Below are 19,482 nucleotides of genomic sequence, written 5' to 3' on the forward strand. Positions count from 1 at the left end.
TTTGGTGCAGCATTGACTTGAGAGTTCAAGCTGGTGCTGTGTATTTCACTACTGTAGTACAGATTGTTTTGGCCCCAGTCCCATACATACACTCTCCTGTGCTTAAGTTTCTGCTTTTCCACACATACCCACAGCAGCTAGCTCCTTTTTACAGCAGACACTTGGTGACTTGCACATGCCGTCTTTTGTTCTGTCAATGGAAAGGAAAAGAGATGCTGTAGACCTGGCTGCTGTCATTGTCATTAAATCCCGGTTCTTTTTTCTTCTTCCTCTTTCTTCGCTTCCACCTTCCACTTGAGGCATCCTCATGACTGCGAAGTGTTGAGCAACAATCAAGGAAAAATGCTAGTAATGATAATGAATGCACAAATGTAGCTGGCTGGGCTATTTTCAGGTATTAATATAAAGTGTGTCTCAAAGCAAGAGCTTCGAGGACTGACTGAGAGGGCCCAGCAGGCCTCGGCTCTGCGCTTCACTCAGGGCAGGCAGTGATGCCAAGGGAGCCGCTCGCAGGCTCCCACTGAACGCTGCCGGCAGGGCAGCCGGGCCCGCTGGGCAACCAGACTATTACAACTGGCCCAAACGTTTAAACAATTGCATTCCCAAGGAAGCCATTATTACCCAGGTGGCAGGAAAGCACGAAAATGTTCACCAAACGGCGACTCCCGCGCTACGCTGCTGCCGAGAGAGCTTCGGCGAGTGGAAGCCCGGGCTCCGGCGCCAGGGCTCCGGCCCTGCGACTGCTCCGCTCCCGGCCTCTGCTTCCCCCGGGCTGCGAAGCATCGGCCGGGCCCCGGCGGAGGGAGTGAAGCGGGGCGCCGCTTCGCCCCGTGCCGCCACCGAGCACCGGGCTGCCCGGGGGAAGCCAGAAGGCGCAGCGGGCTGGGGAAGCCCCTCGGCGCAGGCAGCCGGAGCTCGCCCGGGGGCGTCGGGCCGGGCTGCGAGCCCGAGCCCCGGCCCCGGCTCCACCCGCCGCAGCCCCGTCCCGTCTTCTCCCCTCAGCGGCGCGGCGCTACGGCTGGCGGCGGCCCGCGACCCCGCCGCTCGGCCCCTCCCCCGCCCGCCGCCGGCTCAGAGCGGCCGGTGGCGGCGGCGGCTGCTGCGCATCACGGGCCACATCATCGCGGGGGCCGCCCGCCCTCCCGCCGCTTCCGCGCCTGCTCAGTGGCGGCGGCGCCGCCGCTCACCTAGCTCCGGAGCTGTCACCGCCGCCGGGCTGGTCCGGTCCCTCCCTGCCCGCCGCCTCCCCGCCGCAGCGATGGAGCGGGATCCCGGGCCGCTGCTGGCATCGCCCTCGCCCAGGTGAGGAGAAGGCGCGGCCCGAGGGGGCGGCGGGGGGGGGCGCCGGCGAGGGGAGAGGGTCCGGGGCGGGCGGGCGACCTGCCATCCCGGGGCGAGGCAGGCGGCGGGGGCCGCGGGCGGGAAAGTTTCCTGGCGAGCGGCCCTGGAGGCGCTGCGGCCCCTGGGGCGATGCGCCTGCCCCGCCCGCCGCGCCGGGGGTGCGCAGGGACCCCCCGTCCTCCTGCCGCGCGGGGCGAGGCTCGCCCCTCCCGCCTCCCGGACGGCGGGCCCTGAGGCGGCCGCCCGCCCCGCAGCCCCTCCGCGCCCCCTGCACCGGTACCCCTCGCCCCAGCAGGCTCCGCTGCCCGCCCGCTGTCCGGCGCCCGGCCGCGGCTGCCGGGGGGCCGGGGCCGCCGGTGCCCTGCGCGCCTCAAACCCTGCGGCTCGTTCCACCGTGCGCGCAGGACGCGCTCCCCGGGCAGCCCGGGCGTGAGCCTCGGCCTGGGACCCTCCGCGGGCGCCAGGGCCGCCAGCGCTGCCGGGGGCCTTGTTCCCTGGCGCTCCCCGCGCCCCGATGTGCTGGCACGTGTGCCCACCTGTGCCCAGCCGCCCGATGTGCCACCGCTGGCACAGCTGGCAGACGGGCATGGAACCCGTACCCACACAGCACACCTGCGGGCTTCGACCATCACCCTTTTTTTTATTTACAAGCGTTGTAATTAACACATAATGGTATGTTGATGCTCTTTCTGTACTTTTCTGCCAAAACATAGGAGCGATTTACTCTAGTTTCTATTCCATCATTAACTCTCAATTAAGTTCATTTGTAACTGTGCTTCTTCCTTTAATTTCAGTGAATATTATCCTCTCCTTTCCCCCAGCCTGCCCCGCTGCCCAGGATGCCCGTGTATGTCGTCACTCATATTTGATCGGAGATTATAGACTGCACTACGTTAGCCAGGCTTTGATAAATAGGACATACAAAATGAAAGAATTTTTTAGCCTTAGTGTCAGGAACAAACCCTAAATACAGGAAAAAATGTCTGCTTATTTATCTTTTCTAGGTAGAGTCCTAGCAGCCTTTAGTAGACATCCTAAGTTATCCTCACTTTACCGGTTCAGTTTCAGTAAAAAAAATGGGAGCACATGGGAAGACCTGTTCTGGCAGCATTCCCTACATATACTGCCTTAAAGAGATTGTGAAACTGGAACCATAAACACTGCAGTAGACTGGTAGACACTTTAGAAGGACAAATAACAGTGTATCATTTTCTTTTCAAATACCTTAGGGTATTATCCACAGAAAACAATGTGAAGTCTGTATCCTAGTGCCTGAGTTAATAAGCAGTTCATCCCTCCTTGGTGATGACAGTAGAAACCTGTAATCAGGTTCCCCAATAGTACAGTTTGGACTCATCCTGGTTAAATCCCTCTTGATTACTTAATCTAGAGGACTGCACGATCTCCCCTATTTCACACTTCACCATGGGCTGGGTGTGATTTGCCTGGTATGTTTCCTGTTGGTATTCTGTTTGGATGATCTTAGAACCTGACCACATTTCACAGCCTTGCTACCTTGTTTCTGGCTCCGCTTTGGTCTCTTCTAATTGAGTTGCCTTAAAAGTGCAGAGGCAAACCAAATCTTTTTTTCCCCACAGCTGCTTTTCTGTTCCTTGGGGCCAAATCTGAAAGTTGCCATGTTCAGGAAGTGGAATGCAGCAGTCTGAAAACTGAGCCTGAGGCTGGCCGCTCTTTCAGTGTCTTATATTCAAGAAGGCATCTGGAGATTCTTCAATATATTTTTTCCCCTTCTTTTTTTATTTCTTTTTTTCTCTCTTTTGTTTCTTTTGATATTGATTTAACCTAAAACTGCCATACAATAAACACCATGTTACTCAGTTTACTGCATAATATTTAAGAAATGGTATGTAATGCCCATACATCTGCTTTGCACACAACATTTGTTGATCTTCAGCATGTTTTTCAGTCTTTAATACTCAACATTAAGTACCTGCTGTAAATAATCTTAGCCCAGCATACCACCTTGGGTTCTAGATTCTACAAAACAGTTCATGATAATGTAGTCTGTTTGTTTACTCTCTATGATGCTGAGGTGGTATGATGTAGCTTTCACTTTCTACTCATAGCTCCACTACAGCAATGTAAACAATTAGCCACAGCTGTGATAAGGATCTCAGTGTAATACCAGGAACTTGTATGTACATAGGACACAACAGCAGAGAAGAGGCCACGCAGATGCCTGTATCACCTCTGTAAGTCTGAACTTAAAGACAGCCCCCAAAACCTCACATTTCAAACTTCACAGAATCTCAGAATTATTGAGGTCAGAAGGGTTCTCAGGAAATTTTCTCCTCAGCCACCTCTGCTCAGTGTAGGGTCAAGTAGAGCAGGCTGCTTAGGGCCATGCCTCAGCTAGGTTTCAGATATTGCCAAGGATGGTGCCTCCATAACCAGGAAACCTCTGGACCAGAGTTCAACCACCTTCATTGTAAAAAAGAAAAAAAGCAAAAAGCTTTTTCTTACATTTAAATCGAATTTCCTGTGTTTCAGTTTGTGCATGCTACCTGTCATCCTTTCACTGAAAAGAGTCTGGCTTCTTCTTTGCAGACAGAAAAAGAGTCTTTGAAGCCAGAAAAGAATCCAGCTTCATCTTTGCTTATTATGGCAAAATATTAAAGCTCAGTATTTCATTAATGTTTCAGATTACTTTCCTGAATCCCTTTCCAAGGCTTGTTGTTGTACCGAGAGAGGTTTCTCAGACAGACACGTTTAAGCTATAGTATTCTATTGCAGACCACCTAGAAGTGCAACACAGAGATTATTATTGCTTTGAATATTACCTGTACAAAAATATTTGAAGTTTTTAGGAAAATGTTTTTTGACTGTGGTGTGATTAGCTTTGGATTCTGTGAAAGCTCTCAGTATTACTTAGATAGGTGTTATCTTTTGGTTTTTTTAGCCAAACTCTGAAAGAAGTCAGAAAATTGATTTTCCCAGACCTAGACTTCGGTAAATATTTGTTTTAGCCTGTCATAATGTCGACTCTACAGAAGTTTCATACTTGATGATTTACCATTCTTCCTCCTTCCTCCTTTTTTTGAAGGTTCTTAAGAAAGCACAGTGATTTAATTACTAATTGTTTTCATGCTTTAAATAAGTTATCAGCAGTCTAATCACTATATGATCAAATTTAGCTGTAGAATGCAGTCTCTTAATCCTGCTTGTGCTAGATGTTCTTTAAACCCTGGGAAAGCATAGAAGAAACATCTCTTTTCCATGCTGTTGAGAACTAATTCATGGGTATGTCTGAAGCAGTGTTGGCAATTCATTTGGGTAATGATGAAGAGTGTTCTTGCTGCCTTCTCATCGTCATCTTTCTCAGGTGAATCAAGACCAATCAAGCAAATCAAAGGTGAAGGATGGAAAAATGTGATAATGATCAGGTGTTCAGTTTCACAGCTGAAGTATCTGAGATTTTTCTAAAGCAGCTATCAGTTTCCAAAAGTCAGCATCTCTTCCAGCTCATGGCCCTATTTTCCACACCATCTGCTTCTGCCTGTCCATTTTCCACATCATATGAACTGTCTCTGTATGTATTTTTTAAAATGCTGTATGCATTAATTTTGTTAACTCTTATAGGTAAAATTGGTTTGTTATCTGTTGGATTGCTAAGTGTCTCACTTTTCAGGAACACAAACAGCAGGGTATGGCTGTATTTCCTGTTTGTTTATGTTTGCAGAACTATTTGTTTATGTTTGTTTACATTTGTGTATGCTTGCAGGGCTGTCAGAGAGCTGAATAATATACAGTAGTTGTTACGTGGTATAAAATGTATGAAGAAAAAGAAGAAACTGTTAAAAGTAGGCACTTGGGAAACAATAAAGAAATGGAAATTATTGTATTCATAGTCTGGATATAGCTTGTTATTCTGCTTGTAGAGACAAAGACAAGGTGTCCTTGCATTTCACGTATAGTGTGCCAGGTATGAGAAATTTGAGGCTGTTTCCTGGCTTCTCAAAGGATCTGTGTTTCTCTCATTTCCTTTTTTTAGTACTTCACCTTCCTCTGTAACCTCCTGGTTATATGGCAAGAAATCAGATTCACTTATCACCTCTTCCTACAGAAACCAGGGATGGGATTTTTGAAGATCTTTACCTCCTTTTCTTCATATGAGTTATTGAAGTAGAGCTTGCGTCTTTACCTGGCCATGTCTTTTCTAGACAACAATAACATTAGCATTGTTCTTGTCAATGATAAAGCTGAGTTCTTGTCCCTAAGGTTATACTGTTTCTTAGATGGTTTGTTGCATTTTGTAGGCACAAAAAAACCCGCCTAGAAGTTTATTAGCATTCTCTAACTTAGGATAAAACTATTGCATCAGATGACATTTGGAAAATTATCTTTGTTGGAACAGGTTTTCAGAAAGGAATAGTTACATTCGTAGTTATGTCCTGTCTGTATGCTCTGAAGAAGTAATTACTTTTCACTATATCGTATATTTTTCAGTTTGTCTTAAATTCTCATTTTTTCAGCATTTATCATTAGCTCACTTTTTGTCAGTCCAAGTCTTTTGGTAGGAAAAACATAAATGACTATCAACCAAACTTCTTTGTACTACTTCAATTGTTAGCTGTCCATACCAGCCGCTTCCTCCCTTTCTAACTTGCTAGTTGATTGAATTATTTTTCTGTTTTGTCTTTTTTTTTCCTCTTAAGTGCCATTTCTATTTGTTAACACTTTCTCATACTAAATGAAACCACAATCTTTCCAAAAGATTTCTTAAAAAAAAAAAAAAAGATAGTAAAAACTTGAAAGGAGAAAAATCCGTATGTTAGAAAGATACAGATAATTAACCAAAGTATTTTTGGCCAGAGTTCCAGACCAATTAATAATTTCTGTGAGTCACTGGTCTAGCACTCCGGTGATGTGACTGGAGGACATATTGGAGAAACCACAATGAGAGCCAGACTCTGCCTTGTTAAAGCTACTGGGAAATTTTCTTAATGTATTCCTCCACAAGCGAAATAAAATCCTTCATATGTTACTCCTCCCCTCGCCTCAAAAAAGATACCCCCTTACCCCCCAAAAATAACCCCAAACCCAATGAGGATGCTATAGGTCTGTCTCTCATGGACACTTTTGGATCTTAATTCTACATCCCATATTTGAGTTCTGACATAAAGTTTCACTAATCTAAATGTTTCTTGTGGGCAACTGAAACTCAGCCAGCTGAAGTGGTCCAAAGCTTTTCTGCAAGCTTCCAAAGTAGCGTGTCGCTTCCCATCATCATAGATCAGTTGGCAACCTTCAGCACCCTAGGCTATACCCTTCCTGAAATTTTAATTTTCCTCAACTGCCATGAACTTCTCTTGTATTCCTCTTAATACTTCTATTCTTTGTTGATGTCATAGAAGCTAGTCATAGTTAGGTTGATAGTTTAATGTTACTTCTGCTTCTGCTTGTCTTTTTTTGGACACCATTTCTTCTTTTTTTTTATAGATAATGCTGCTTTGGGCCAGGAAGAAACAAAATTGCCTCTTCTTGTTCTGCCTTTCTGTAGCACTTAACAGAGAACCATTTTGGCCTGTGGTTAGAGCTCCTCTGGAACAGCAGCAAAAGTTGTTTTGTTATTCCTAATTAAAGTGTGTGGAAAACAGGACTGAGGCCTAGGAGTTTTTACTGCGCTTACTCTAAAAGGTTCAGCACAGCACAATCTGCTACAGAGCGACAAAAGATATTGCAGGAATCCTGGTTACTTAAATTACTCTCTTGGTCTTGTGGAAGAAAGATCGCTTTTTTTTTTTTTCCCCAAAGAAGCTTGACTTCTTTCTAAATCAAGCAATGAACTCCATTGGCATTTTAAAAACATTTGTTTCTTGGTCAGAGCTCCCTTGGTTAAAGCAATTGGTAGAGGAATAATCTTAGTGTTGCATCTGAGTCATCTCTTCACTCAAAGAAACCCAAACCAAGTAATCCTGTGAGCAGCAGGACTTTTGAAGTTGACTTGCTGTGGCTGTGTATGAGTGAATTGTGCTAACTAATGTTTGAGGATGCCTTTACAGCAAGGGCACAGATTTGGAAATCTTACAAGGCTGTTAGTTACTCAAAGCTTTGACTTCTCTACTCTCTGCCAAATCTATCTGAAATTGTTCCAGAAATACTGGATGACTTAAAAACATTGAAGCGGAGGGAGGGAAAGTATAGGGTTCATACTATAAATGATATGATCTTAGGAGCTCTATTTTCTTAGAAAACATAGATTAAAAATCCTCCAGCCCTAAACTATTTTTATTTCCTGCAGTCCGTAAAAATACGTTTTCACAATTCTGCATAGATATAGTGTCCTGAGCTTGTGGAACTGTGTTATCCCACATCATGCTGGTGTAGTCTGCCTGACCTTTGTTTCTTTGTTTATGCCAATCATTTACTTGTATTCATGGAGTCTAGCAATAAATACCAAAGTCAGCAAAGCTTCAAGTCATATTAAGACTATTCTTTTAGTAAATTACCATAACTATTATTACAACATGAAAACTGAAGAAGAAGGTAAAGTGGCTTCTGATGGAGGAAATGTCAAATGACTGGAGGCTGCCACTGTATCACTGCTTAATTTTCTACCATGATAGAAATTTTGAAGCAGAAACAAATGCTCATTAAATCACATTTAACATAAAAGATAAAAAAGATTATATTTGCATGATTTGCAGAAAGCAAACCAAACCGACTGCATCTAGTGTCAAATAGTTATATTTTAGTGGTCACTAGACATCGGAATAACCAATCTTTCAGGAAATATCTGCAACCTACTCCTCATGCAAAATTAAATTAAAATAAGATTTTTAATAACTTTATTTTAATTATCCTAACTCCTACCCTTTTTTCTAATTACATTTTAATATGCCACATTTATGAATACATTAATGTAGGTTTATTTTTACATTAGACTAATGTGAGCTATTTTAAACTAATTGGTCTGAATTTCATTACTGTCTTTCCTTGATATTGGAGTATTTTATGAAAAAATGTCCGTTTTTATTATGTATATAGTAGCTTTTTATTTTTAACACAATTTGTATGTTTCCTGCAGAGGGACATCAGTCGTTACCATTTTAAATTAGCATGCTTTTGAATTGTACATATCAATATTGGTTTGACATGTTTTTATGGGGATGGAAGGCAGGAACTGTCAACACATGAGACCTTTGCCACCCAGAATATTGCTTTGGGTTTACCACCTCTGATAGCGTTTTGAAACTTGGGGTTTTTTTTCCTTAATTTTTCTGGGCTCCTTGCCATTGCTGTAGAGTGGGAGGAAAAAAGAGTGGCCCCAAAGTGCATCATGTGGGTTCCATTTGTCCATATCCTTGCACCTTGCAGAAGTATTTTTCTCTGAGGACTGACTGCCTTCAGGGCTGATGGAAGCCTAGAGCTACCCACAGTATCTGCCTGAAGACTTTCACTTCCTGGGCTTTGAGAAGGCAAAAGCTAGGTCCTCACCGATTCACTTACAATCTACGTTGCTGTCTCTTTCTTTGTTAGAAAGTATATCGGTATGTGAAACTTCCTTACCCGCCAAGTTTCCCTTTTTACCTTCTAATTTCTTTCAACTCATGCAATTAAATATTGGAGAAGATTGGCATTTCTACAAATATTTGCTTTGGAAAGATACTGGGTGGTCTGAAATTTAAACTGGTGTCTTTTGTTTTCTGTAGAGTTAAAGTATTTTAAAGCTTGAATATATACTTTTTTGCAGATCCAGCCTTGCTTATGGATTCGTTGAAGATCTGAGATCAATGAAAAAACATTTTTGCATGCAAAAAAGGATCATTTTGGTTTATCTCTTTTAAAAGCATCATGTGGCACTTGATGACTCATCTACAAGATTTCTTCACTGACATCTGAAGAACGAAGTGCTTTTCAACTTGTACTTCTGTAGCACTATGACTAACTGTAAAGGCAGATCTACCATCTCCAAAACAAATAACAAAGTTCATGACAGAGAAGGTTTTGTGAACTGGACCATAAATCTTAATACAATTCAGTCTGATAAATTTTTGAGACTGCTTTTGAGTATGGTTCCTGTTGTTTACCAAATAAACCAGGATGAAAGACACAAAAAAGTGAATGGTGTCTGGCAAGATGGATTACAACCAGCAGGACACAATTTTAATGTTAGGTCTGAACAACACACAGAGTACCATCACTTCTCAGAACCAAGTTTTCATGGTAGTAATGGACACAGCCCATCTAGCTGTAGCCCTAAATATGATGATTTTACTAGCTATAATTACTGTGATGGAATGGACACTTCAGAAACAGATGCCATGTTGCAGGAAGATAACCTGTCTAGTGACAGTAATGATGATATCATTGTGGAAGGAAGTAGAAAACAACCCAAAGAATCTAGCAGTATTATGGCATTACAGATACTTGTACCTTTTTTGCTAGCAGGATTTGGAACTGTTTCTGCTGGCATGGTTTTGGATATTGTACAGGTTGGTATTTGCTTTGGAAGGTGTTTTTTTTAACAGGTAGTCTATGAGGTTTATAACTAATGTATGATATCATAGATGTTTACAAATAATTAGGTCTGTGTACAGTTCTGCTACTACGAACATCTTCTGCCCAAATCTCATCTTAAACAGTTCCAATGTTTAATTTGGAGTCATTCAAGCCTTGGTAAGAGTTGTTCCTTAGCCACAGTGAGCTGGTGAGTAGAACTGTTACCTTCTGCTGTAAGTAAGGATAGAAATATAATTGATAGTTCAAAATTCTGTTGACACTAGTAAAAGTATACATAGTCAAGTGGGAGTTGTAATTAACTGTGAAGCCGCAATACATAGGAGTTTAAAAAGATCAGAGGAATGTATTGCCTTATCTCCTTGTGTGCTTCAAGTCTTATACAATTTCTGAAGTGCTGTGTAAATTTGGTCCGTGATAATGCATATGGTATATGACGATGTGCAATACATTTGTATGTTATATGAAATTCATATGAAGTGATTTAGAGCTGTTTTGAATATTCAGGGGTGTGTGTCTTTTCAATATAACATTAGGTACACTGAACACTGGGAATTACAAACATTGGCAGTGTGAACAGGGCTGCAGTCAAATCCACCTTGAAATATAGTTGTAGTAGGTCCAGAGAAACCAGATTATCTTGGTTTGTGGTAGCATATTTAACTGATAGTAGTTATTCAGGACTAGGATAAAACAGAACTTTCTCTCAAGTTTAATAATATTTTAAAAACCTGTTTTGGAGTATTATATCACTAAGACACTACTGATACAGAAGCTTTTTAGGACTGGTTTCTAGTTTAACATAGTTGTAGATGTCAGAAGCATTTCAGTGGAGTTAAAAGTAACAGTTGCCTATGAAATAATTCTTTCTGCAATGATATTTGAAAAAAATTCAGGAGACAGTAAGAGTTAAGAAGGGTTTATTTGACTAGCTTATTTTCTTGCCTTCTCTTTGCATTTTGAAGGCTGTATTTACTTTTATTTCCTACCTAATAAGTTTTTTTAAAACCAGAAATTTCCTATAAGTACAAACCTCATGGATTATCTCTTCCTGTATGAGTAGATTCACAAAAAATTATTAAAAAATATGAAATAACCACAATAATCAAACTGAAACACAGTAGGCAAATTAATCTGTTCTTTTGTTTTGTTTCATTCAGCTTTAGGGTTTTCTTTAGCTACACTTAAAGAGTTTACAAAGTTAATTTAAAGAGGGGTAAGAAAGAGGTGGCTCTTTGTCACTCAAAATTTTGAGAGAGTAAAGGAAGCTTGGACTTCAATCAATTGCAATGAAAAGACACTTTTTTTTATACAGCAAGGAAATTGAAAATAAAGATTGACATGCAGACTTCACTGCTTCCTTGCACTGTTTTGCACCAGTCGTTCATTTACATCTTGCCAATCTGTTCTTCTTACAGATGTCTTATTTACACCCTGTTGCAATTTACTGCATGACACAGCATAACAATCAGCCAAAAGATGCAGTTGTGCCTATTGCCACTACTGGCTTCCAACCAAATGTTTCACCTTGTCTTCCTTCCTTTAAGGGAGTGTGTTTGTATGGCTGGTTTTTGAGCTGGACTGAGAGATATCTTAATTCTTCCTCCTATATTACTTCTAATCTTTATTGGCTTTCCATCCAGCTCACCGTGAATGAGAAGAGACGTGACACAAAGGCTAAAATAGCTGTTGTCATTACTACCTTTTTTCACTTTAAACTAAGCATTAAATTGTGATGTCAGTAAAGCAGGATCTTGAAATATGACAGAACATGTTTTGAAAATGAAAATTTGAAGACAACAAGGCATTCTAAGCTTGTTTTTTATAAACCATTTCATGGTGGTTCTTTCCCAGTACTAAATACATGTGCAACTTCACATATAGGTAATTCTTAGATCTTGTTTACATTTGAGAATTGGATTCTTTTATTTCAGTTAAAATAATAATTTAAATGTTTGCAAATCCCTGAATACAAAGGCAATTTACCACTTTGCTAGTTTAGTAAAGTTGATAAATGATCACAAATTAAATGTGTGGATTGACAGGCATACAAAGTAGCACAGCATTTCAGTCCTGAGAACTCAGTGCATGAAAAATTAAGGGAGAATTTGCTTTATGAAATCTGGGTTTTGGAAAACTACTCTTCTAAATTTCACATTTAGAAGTAAAAGAATAAAGATAAGGTTTTCCACTTACAGGCTTTGTTCATTTGACAGCTGATTCCTTGCTGTTTTAATGTGAGGCTTCTACACAGCTGAAAAGAAAAAGATGAAAATATTATTGTAAGTTAAGAGCAGAATTCAAGAGCAGTCATAGTACCTGGTGTTATTTTGAAGTCATGAAAAAAAAACAACTTCAAATTAATGACATCTTTTTTTAACTAGGTTTGTTTTAAGGCCAGGTTTTGTGTATCTTACTTTTGGTATTCTTATCTTTGAAGTAGTAATATGCAGTCATAAATCTATTTCATCTAAATAGGTAACAGTTCTGGCTTTAGACTTTTAGGTCTACTATAAAAAGATTGAAAAAAATATTTTTTCAGAGGATTAAGTTATAAGTCACAGAACTTTTTTAATACTTTGTGGATAGTGTAAAGAGAATTTTTCAGTTGAATGTTTCCTATTGTATCCTTTATATAGCACTGGGATGTGTTCAAGAATGTTACTGAAGTTTTTATTTTGGTTCCTGCACTTCTTGGTCTCAAAGGAAATTTGGAAATGACCTTGGCATCCCGGCTATCAACTGCTGTAAGTAACATTCTTTTTCCCTTTGCTCTTCAGATATATGTTGTAATTATTTCAAAAGGAAAACAATTGTTTGGAACACAAGTATTTTATGTTTATGGCTTAATTAGGTTGTTCTGGAGGCTCTTTAAATAAGTTATTAAATTGGCAAAGTTAAAAAGGTGACCCATTTCTAATCTCCACACATCAGAGTTTTACTACTTCGGTCTCTTCTGAGTCATCATTCAGAACACATGAAATAGATTTTTGAGATTTGCATGTGTCTTCTGTAAGGTTGACAGATCTCTTTGGCTTTGAGGGGGTTTGAATAGGCTAACAAGAAGTGTAGGTTTTGAACACATTTTTCTAAAGACCACTTGTGTGGCACCAAAATAAAGTATTGCTAACATTGCTATTCCAGAGCATTTTTGATCAAACTGTAAGAAACTCTTTTGTAGCTTTCTGGCTAAAAAAATTTATTCCTTTTTTGTTGTGGTGTTTTTTTGTGTGTCTGCTTATTCTGTGTGTGTGAGCACAGTAGCATAGCATAACTGTTTTTTTTCTATGTCTTCTTTCTTATATATTTGTCATGGTTCTTTTCTATGTCTCAGGGTATGCTTCATCCCTTCATTTTTTCCAGCCTCAGCAAGCCAGATTACTTTACCATGTATTTTTTGTATGTGTGTGAATACTATAGTGAACAGAATGTTCTAAGAACATGGCTAAACTATTTATGGTAGCTGAACTGGGTATCTCTGTAAGACAGTGACTAATACAGTGTTTCTCCTTTACATGATAATTTTTCCATTCTCCAGCAAGGCCCCCATTCTCGGCCTCTTCCTGCTCAAATGAATCTTTCTAGGAAATGTTTGGTTAAAGTTGTATATAACTCCAGATGAGACCTTACTATGGTTTTGTGGAATAGCACTTCCCTATTTCTCTTGAAACTTGCTCTTGAAACTTTGTAGGTTTATATGTACCCATCTGCCTAGCAGTGTCAGATTTAGACCTCACAGTCACTTTGTGATCGACTGTGTCCTTGTGTTTCTCCTTTTGTGTTATTTCCAGCTGTCACTCCCATCTTCTGTCAGAAAAATGTTAGTCCTAAGTGTATGACCTTGCATTTCTGCTGTTGAATTGTTGCTGTAATCCTCAATGTCATTCAATTTTTGCATGATATTACAATGATTTCTATTGACGTGCTCTCCCAGTTTTCTGTGATTAATAAATTAATGACAACAATAATAATTAACACATTATATTTAGTTATTACCTAAATGCATACTGGGATGGACATAGCCTTAGCAGTCCTATGAAGGTTTGTTTGTGTCATGTCCATTATAAAAATCAATTACTTTTGCCCCATATCCATTCCTTCATACGTAAGAATTGATGTGTTTGTTGTATCTTTATCAATGGCAGCCTTAAGCTATTCAGTCTTGGTTTCTGTTTGATTTTAATGCTCTTACTTTTCTGAGTGTTCTTGCTGCTTCTTAAGAATATTTTGTGTTTAAGCCTTGCTGCCTTTATGTCAGGAATTTATACTTTTGTCTTTTACTTTAATTTTTTTTTTGGTGTTGATCTGTTGCTTAATTTGTTCCTGACTGGTACAGTTTGTGGCCTGAGAATTGGAAGTGCTTATATTGCATAGCGGAAAATACACCAAGTCCAAGATCTACCAGTGCCTTACTGAAGGCTTAAAAAATAGAGGGTTGGAATCAGCTCCACTACTTTTGCTTCAGTTAATGGGATTTTTAATTCTTTATCTCAATCGAAATTATGACCTTCACCAGATCACAACTCCAGAACTTCTTCTCTGGGCCAGTCAATGGCTTATTTCCCCATCCTCACCAATGCCATTTCATTTGTGAATCTTGCAGCTATCGGGAGACATTTGGAAAAGGGTCATGCAGACCCTTTTTCTGCACTGGGAACCCTGACCTTGGTTCTTACTGTCATGAACTGTTACCAAAAGTCAAGGAGCTGATCTCCCTCTCAAACATGCAGATAAAGGATACTGGACTTCCCACAACACTGGCGGTATGTTCAGTGGTTAACTGAAGCTGGCATCATGATGTTCAGGCAACTCCCCTTAATCCAAAATGACATTCTTAAAGGTATCCCAGTAACTGTGTCATAACATGATCTGTAGATGTCTTGAATGTGATTTTTCAGAGCCTATTTGGCCATTTGAAGCCCAAGCTCCTACTGAGACTCGAACAGTCCATTCTGAGAGGGTTTAGATTGAGGAGTGTTGCCAGTGCTACTTACCATGGTCATTAAGTCTTACCAAGGCATAAATGAGCTGATTCTTCAGTGGTTTTTAGTCTAGCATGCCATGAAGGCTTCCTCTGACCCCAGTATCAGAAATTGTCTTGGCCAAATCAGGTTAGCCAGCTCTGTTCATGTTCATCTTCTACCATGAATGTTAATTTACTGGCTAAAAACAGATTGGTGAAGTGTACGTTTCTTCAGTGCTTCATGGTGTGTGGGAGTTCCAATTTCTTTGGCATTGCCTGAAGTCACAGCACTATTGGAACGAAACTACTTCCCAGCTTTGCACTGACAGACCTGTGGCATTTTTCTTGTTATTTTTTTTGTTGGTTCTCTAATGCTTCTAACTTCCTTGTATGACCTGTTTTCTTTAAGAAACATGACAGACCCTGGACTAAGTTACACAGGTGACTGAAATGTTTTCTGGGACTTCTTTAGTCATGTTGTAAGTTCACTGGACATTGTAAGTTCACTGGAGAAGGTAGAGGCTTGTCATGGTTCAGCAAACATTCTCTCTTTGCTGGTGGTAGTGCTGATTTGTTCCAGCTGGTGGAGAGCTCATGTTGTAGAGTGTGTGTGTATAAGTCAGGGGTCCTCAAACTACGGTCCGTGGGTTGGATATGGCCCCCCAGGGTCCTCAATCCATCCACCGGTATTTACAGAACCCCCCTGCCCACCCCCACACCCCCCACACCCCCCGCCGGCCTGCCACTGCATCTGCGCGCCGGCCCCCTGGTTAAAAAGTTTGAGGACCCCTGAGATAAGTGCATGTGCACAACAGTGGAGGTTTAAGATAACAGTGCTGTACGAAATAAGAACAGTATAGATCATTCATTATCAAGATAATGCTAACAAGATTATATTTAGGTTCTATATGTCAAAAAACAAGGGGGAAAGAAAGGTTTTTATCTTGCAAGGAACCTTTCACTTTTCTCTTCTGTGTCTGTTTCATGCTCAACACCAGTTGCAATGTGTGCAGGTCTGCAAGGTGGTGGACACCCAGGAACATCCCCCTAGTGCTACTGCAAAGGCAAACCATAGAATGGGTTGGGTTGGAAGGGACCTTAAAGATCATGTAGTTCCAAACCCCCTGCCATGGGCAGGGACACCTTCCAGTAGACTAGGTTGCTCAAAGTGCCATCCAACCTGGCTTCGGTTGGATACACAATATACACAAATTGGTTGGACAGACAAATAAACTAGAATGCTGTAATTTTTCTAATTGTTAGTTAAAACCAACCAACCAAACAAAAAAAACCCTTTGAGAACCTGTTACATGTAAGTTCTTACAGGTGACAGCTTGGGCTTAGTTGCCAGATGTGAATTTGAACTCCATGACAGTTGCCTTGATCGCCCTGCTTCCGCCAGGTTTTAAAAACAGGTGCTGTGTCATATTGTATCATTGCTTACTAGAGAGTTTAGTCAAAAAGCATACCACTAGACCTGCAATTTATGTGCCAGTTCTCTTGGACCTCTATGAAAGAGGTTATTCTGACCTCTGCATTCTTCACATTAATTTCATTGACCCCTACTCTCTTTAGCCATCCAATCTTTGGTCCTGTCATCCTCATCCTACGTGAAATTGGATTATATTAATTCAGAGCATATCTAAACAGTTATGTGGAGGCAGTTGTATGATTAGTCTTCTCTGACCTAAATTTGCATTAGGTGGCTCTGCCTCAGATACTATCTTTATAGTAAATTCAAGACTGTGCCCCTGCAAATACCTTTTGAGGAGGAAATTTGCAACGTGAGTTCAGCATCGGAGCTAATTCAAACCCTTCTTGCTCAGTAAGCTTATAATTGCACCTGAATTTGTAGACATGTCCATGCTCTTGGGGCTATAAATTAATCATCTTTACTTCATTGTAACTATGTAGTCAGCCAAAAAGTAGTGTCTTGTTAGAAAGTTTGTTATCCATAACACATCTGCTTTCAAGTGTCATCTGCTCACCTTCATTATTCTTGTTGCCCATATTCCTATTTTAGCTGCTTCTTACTGGTCACTCGCTATTTCCCATCCACTTTAGAATCAGTCATTTCATTACATGGGTCTCAAGACTGTGGTTTTAATCTACCTCAGGGCGTAGCTTGTACTTCTGTTTGGTGTTAGTGTTAATGTAAGAGCTTTTTTCTCTGCCCACTGCTGTGCTAGCATATCTGTGTGAGGAGTACTTAGGTCAACTGCCCATTTAAACACAATATTGTGTGGTTTATATTCTTCAGCTTTGTTCTGTAGTTTGAGTCATGATTGTCTCTGATTGTCTTGGTTCATACTGCTGCCTTTTCTCCCTATTTCTTTTTTGGTTTTTAGGAGGAAGCAAAAAACCTCCCAAAACCAACACCAAAACACTATTCATCCACTCATCCCTCTTGTTTTGATTATGTGTTATCATAGTTAGGCATTAGCAATATGACTTTACAAACCTTTTATTTATGTCCACCTATTCCACAGTATCACGATAAACTTCATCTTACTTTATGGAAATTTGCAGCTGAAAGAGTGACCCTGCTCTTTTTCTCCCTTTCAAACTCTTTAAGAGCATTTGTGCACAGTTACACAGTTGCATGTGCTGGATCAGATAATTTTGTAGAAGATTTGCTCCCTGAAAAAAAATTTCCATGAAACCAGCAAGCAAATTTGTGTTGCCATGAACTCACTCATGGAGTTGGTAGATCTGGTTCAAGAAAGAAAACATGAATGCGTAGCTGATAGTAGAGGAGCGAACTATGCTATTTGGCAGCAGCTCATTTTTAGGCTGGATTGAGCATTTTCCAAGATTGTTTTTTAACAAGTATCTCCTTCTTCAAAGGAGAAAAAGAGCAAAACTCTCCATAGCCTGCCATTTCGTTCGTTTAGCGTGTATATTTAAACAGGATGCAAAGGAGATTATTATCTGCACTTCCTTAAATACTGCTGTAATATTGAAACTTAATGCATGTATTTGCAGAGTTTGGACTGTACTTTGAACACTGTAAAATGTTTAAGGTGTAGATTGAGATAAAGTGTCTTATTATATTTCTAAGTTTTTAAGTTAGCATTTCTTTTAATACATTGTTCCTCGCAAGTCACATCTATCACAAAATGGAACAAAATGGAAAAGAAATTGAAGTGAAACCAACTGGAAAGAAATTATCAAAAGATGAAAAACATAGGCATTAAGACTTCCTGTGTTTTGAGAAGTATGTTGTTTTATAAATCAGTATTCTATGGGAAAAAAACACTAAAATTAATGCTTGACATGTAAAAAATTGTTCAGTTATCTTAAAAAGAAGATTATTTTAAACATAGTCATACTACAGTGGTATCTACTGCTCTTCAGATCTTGTCCTCTAACTACAAAAAAAAAAAAGTAAATGTAGGAAATTATAGAAGAATATGTATGCACTTGTTCATTTCTTAGAATAATTTATTTGCTGCCTTTCCAGCTGCTGCCTTAGGACTGGACTTAGATCATTTACAGCATCACAAGTCTCTACCTGTAGCGTATAAATGAAAAGTTAGAATACTAAACAGTGTTAGATGTGGTTTCTGATTTTCCATAAGCACTTGCAATTTCTCCATGCAGGTAGTTTCATTGCAGTTAATTACCACACTTGCATGAGTGTGTGTGTGTTCGCACACACATCTACTCAGTGTCCTATTAGCTCAGAATTTAAGGACCATAGAAACAAGTTCAGTCTAAAGTGACTAAACACTGGTTAAGTTTTCCTTCCAGCCATGGATCTAATCACTGGTGGTGCTTGGACATCCCTGGAATGTAAGGTAGCTAGTATATCTTGCACGGTAATGTGAGGTTAAACAAGTTACTATGTAAAACTGCATCAAATTTATCTACTTTTGGATAGATACTCTAAGTACATTTTTAAATCAACAAAAATGATTGACTTGAAAAAGTGTAGCTTAGTTTTAACTTGCTTTCAAAATGTATCTTTTTTTGTATGAGTTGAATTATTTGTGGGTTTCTGCCTTGTTAGTTAGTGTGTTTTCAAGTAATACAATTTTGAACCCAAATATCTGAGTTATTTTGTAATTTTGACAGGTAAATATTGGAAAAATGGATTCTCCTATTGAGAAATGGAACCTGATAATCGGCAATTTGGCCTTAAAACAGGTAAATATGTTGGGTTTATTTGATTAACACTTCTAAGTGAGCAAAGTTATTGAAAAAGTCTATCACAAACATTGGTAAGTATGGAGGTAGGCAATGTTAATGAGAAACTAGTTCTGCTACACTGGCTCATATTTAACATACATTTACATGACTTTTTTTTTTAAGAGTTTAGTTCTTCTCTAAGACAATATGAGCTTATATTTATCAGAAGAAGAGGTAAAGTATTCTTTGTCACTGTAGCAACGGTATTTCCTTCTTAATATTTCTGAGAGAGGATCAGAGGATAATCAGAGAAAAAATTCAGATTTGGCAAAACCTTTTAAATTTGACCTCTCAAATGTTTTCAGTACTGTATTTGCATTGGATTCAGTGTTTAGAAGAAGTATGTGACAGAGCTTTTGGATAATAAACGATATTTTAAATAGTTGGGATATTTGAGGAAAGGAGTGCTTGTTCTCCAAAGCAACTATTTCTTAAGTTTAAGAACTTTTCCATGTTCATGCGTTATAATACAACATGCTCAAAAAATAGGTGAAATGTTATGCTAT

At 40.0% G+C, this 19,482-nt stretch overlaps 1 protein-coding gene across 1 annotated transcript in view; it reads left to right on the forward strand.

Moving 5' to 3' along the window:
- Positions 1 to 655: 655 nt before the first annotated feature.
- SLC41A2 (solute carrier family 41 member 2) overlaps positions 656 to 19,482 on the forward strand; it is a 58,506-nt gene continuing 39,679 nt past the window's right edge. Inside the window, exons 1-4 of the mRNA XM_037390097.1 lie at positions 656 to 1,302; positions 9,056 to 9,797; positions 12,462 to 12,569; positions 18,863 to 18,934. Coding sequence (XP_037245994.1) covers positions 9,243 to 9,797; positions 12,462 to 12,569; positions 18,863 to 18,934 — 735 coding nt within the window. The 5' untranslated portion in view covers positions 656 to 1,302; positions 9,056 to 9,242. The remainder of the gene's footprint in view (positions 1,303 to 9,055; positions 9,798 to 12,461; positions 12,570 to 18,862; positions 18,935 to 19,482) is intronic.

This window comes from Falco rusticolus, chromosome 5 (genome assembly GCF_015220075.1).
Source record: "Falco rusticolus isolate bFalRus1 chromosome 5, bFalRus1.pri, whole genome shotgun sequence".
Classification (NCBI taxonomy): Eukaryota; Metazoa; Chordata; class Aves; order Falconiformes; family Falconidae; genus Falco; species Falco rusticolus.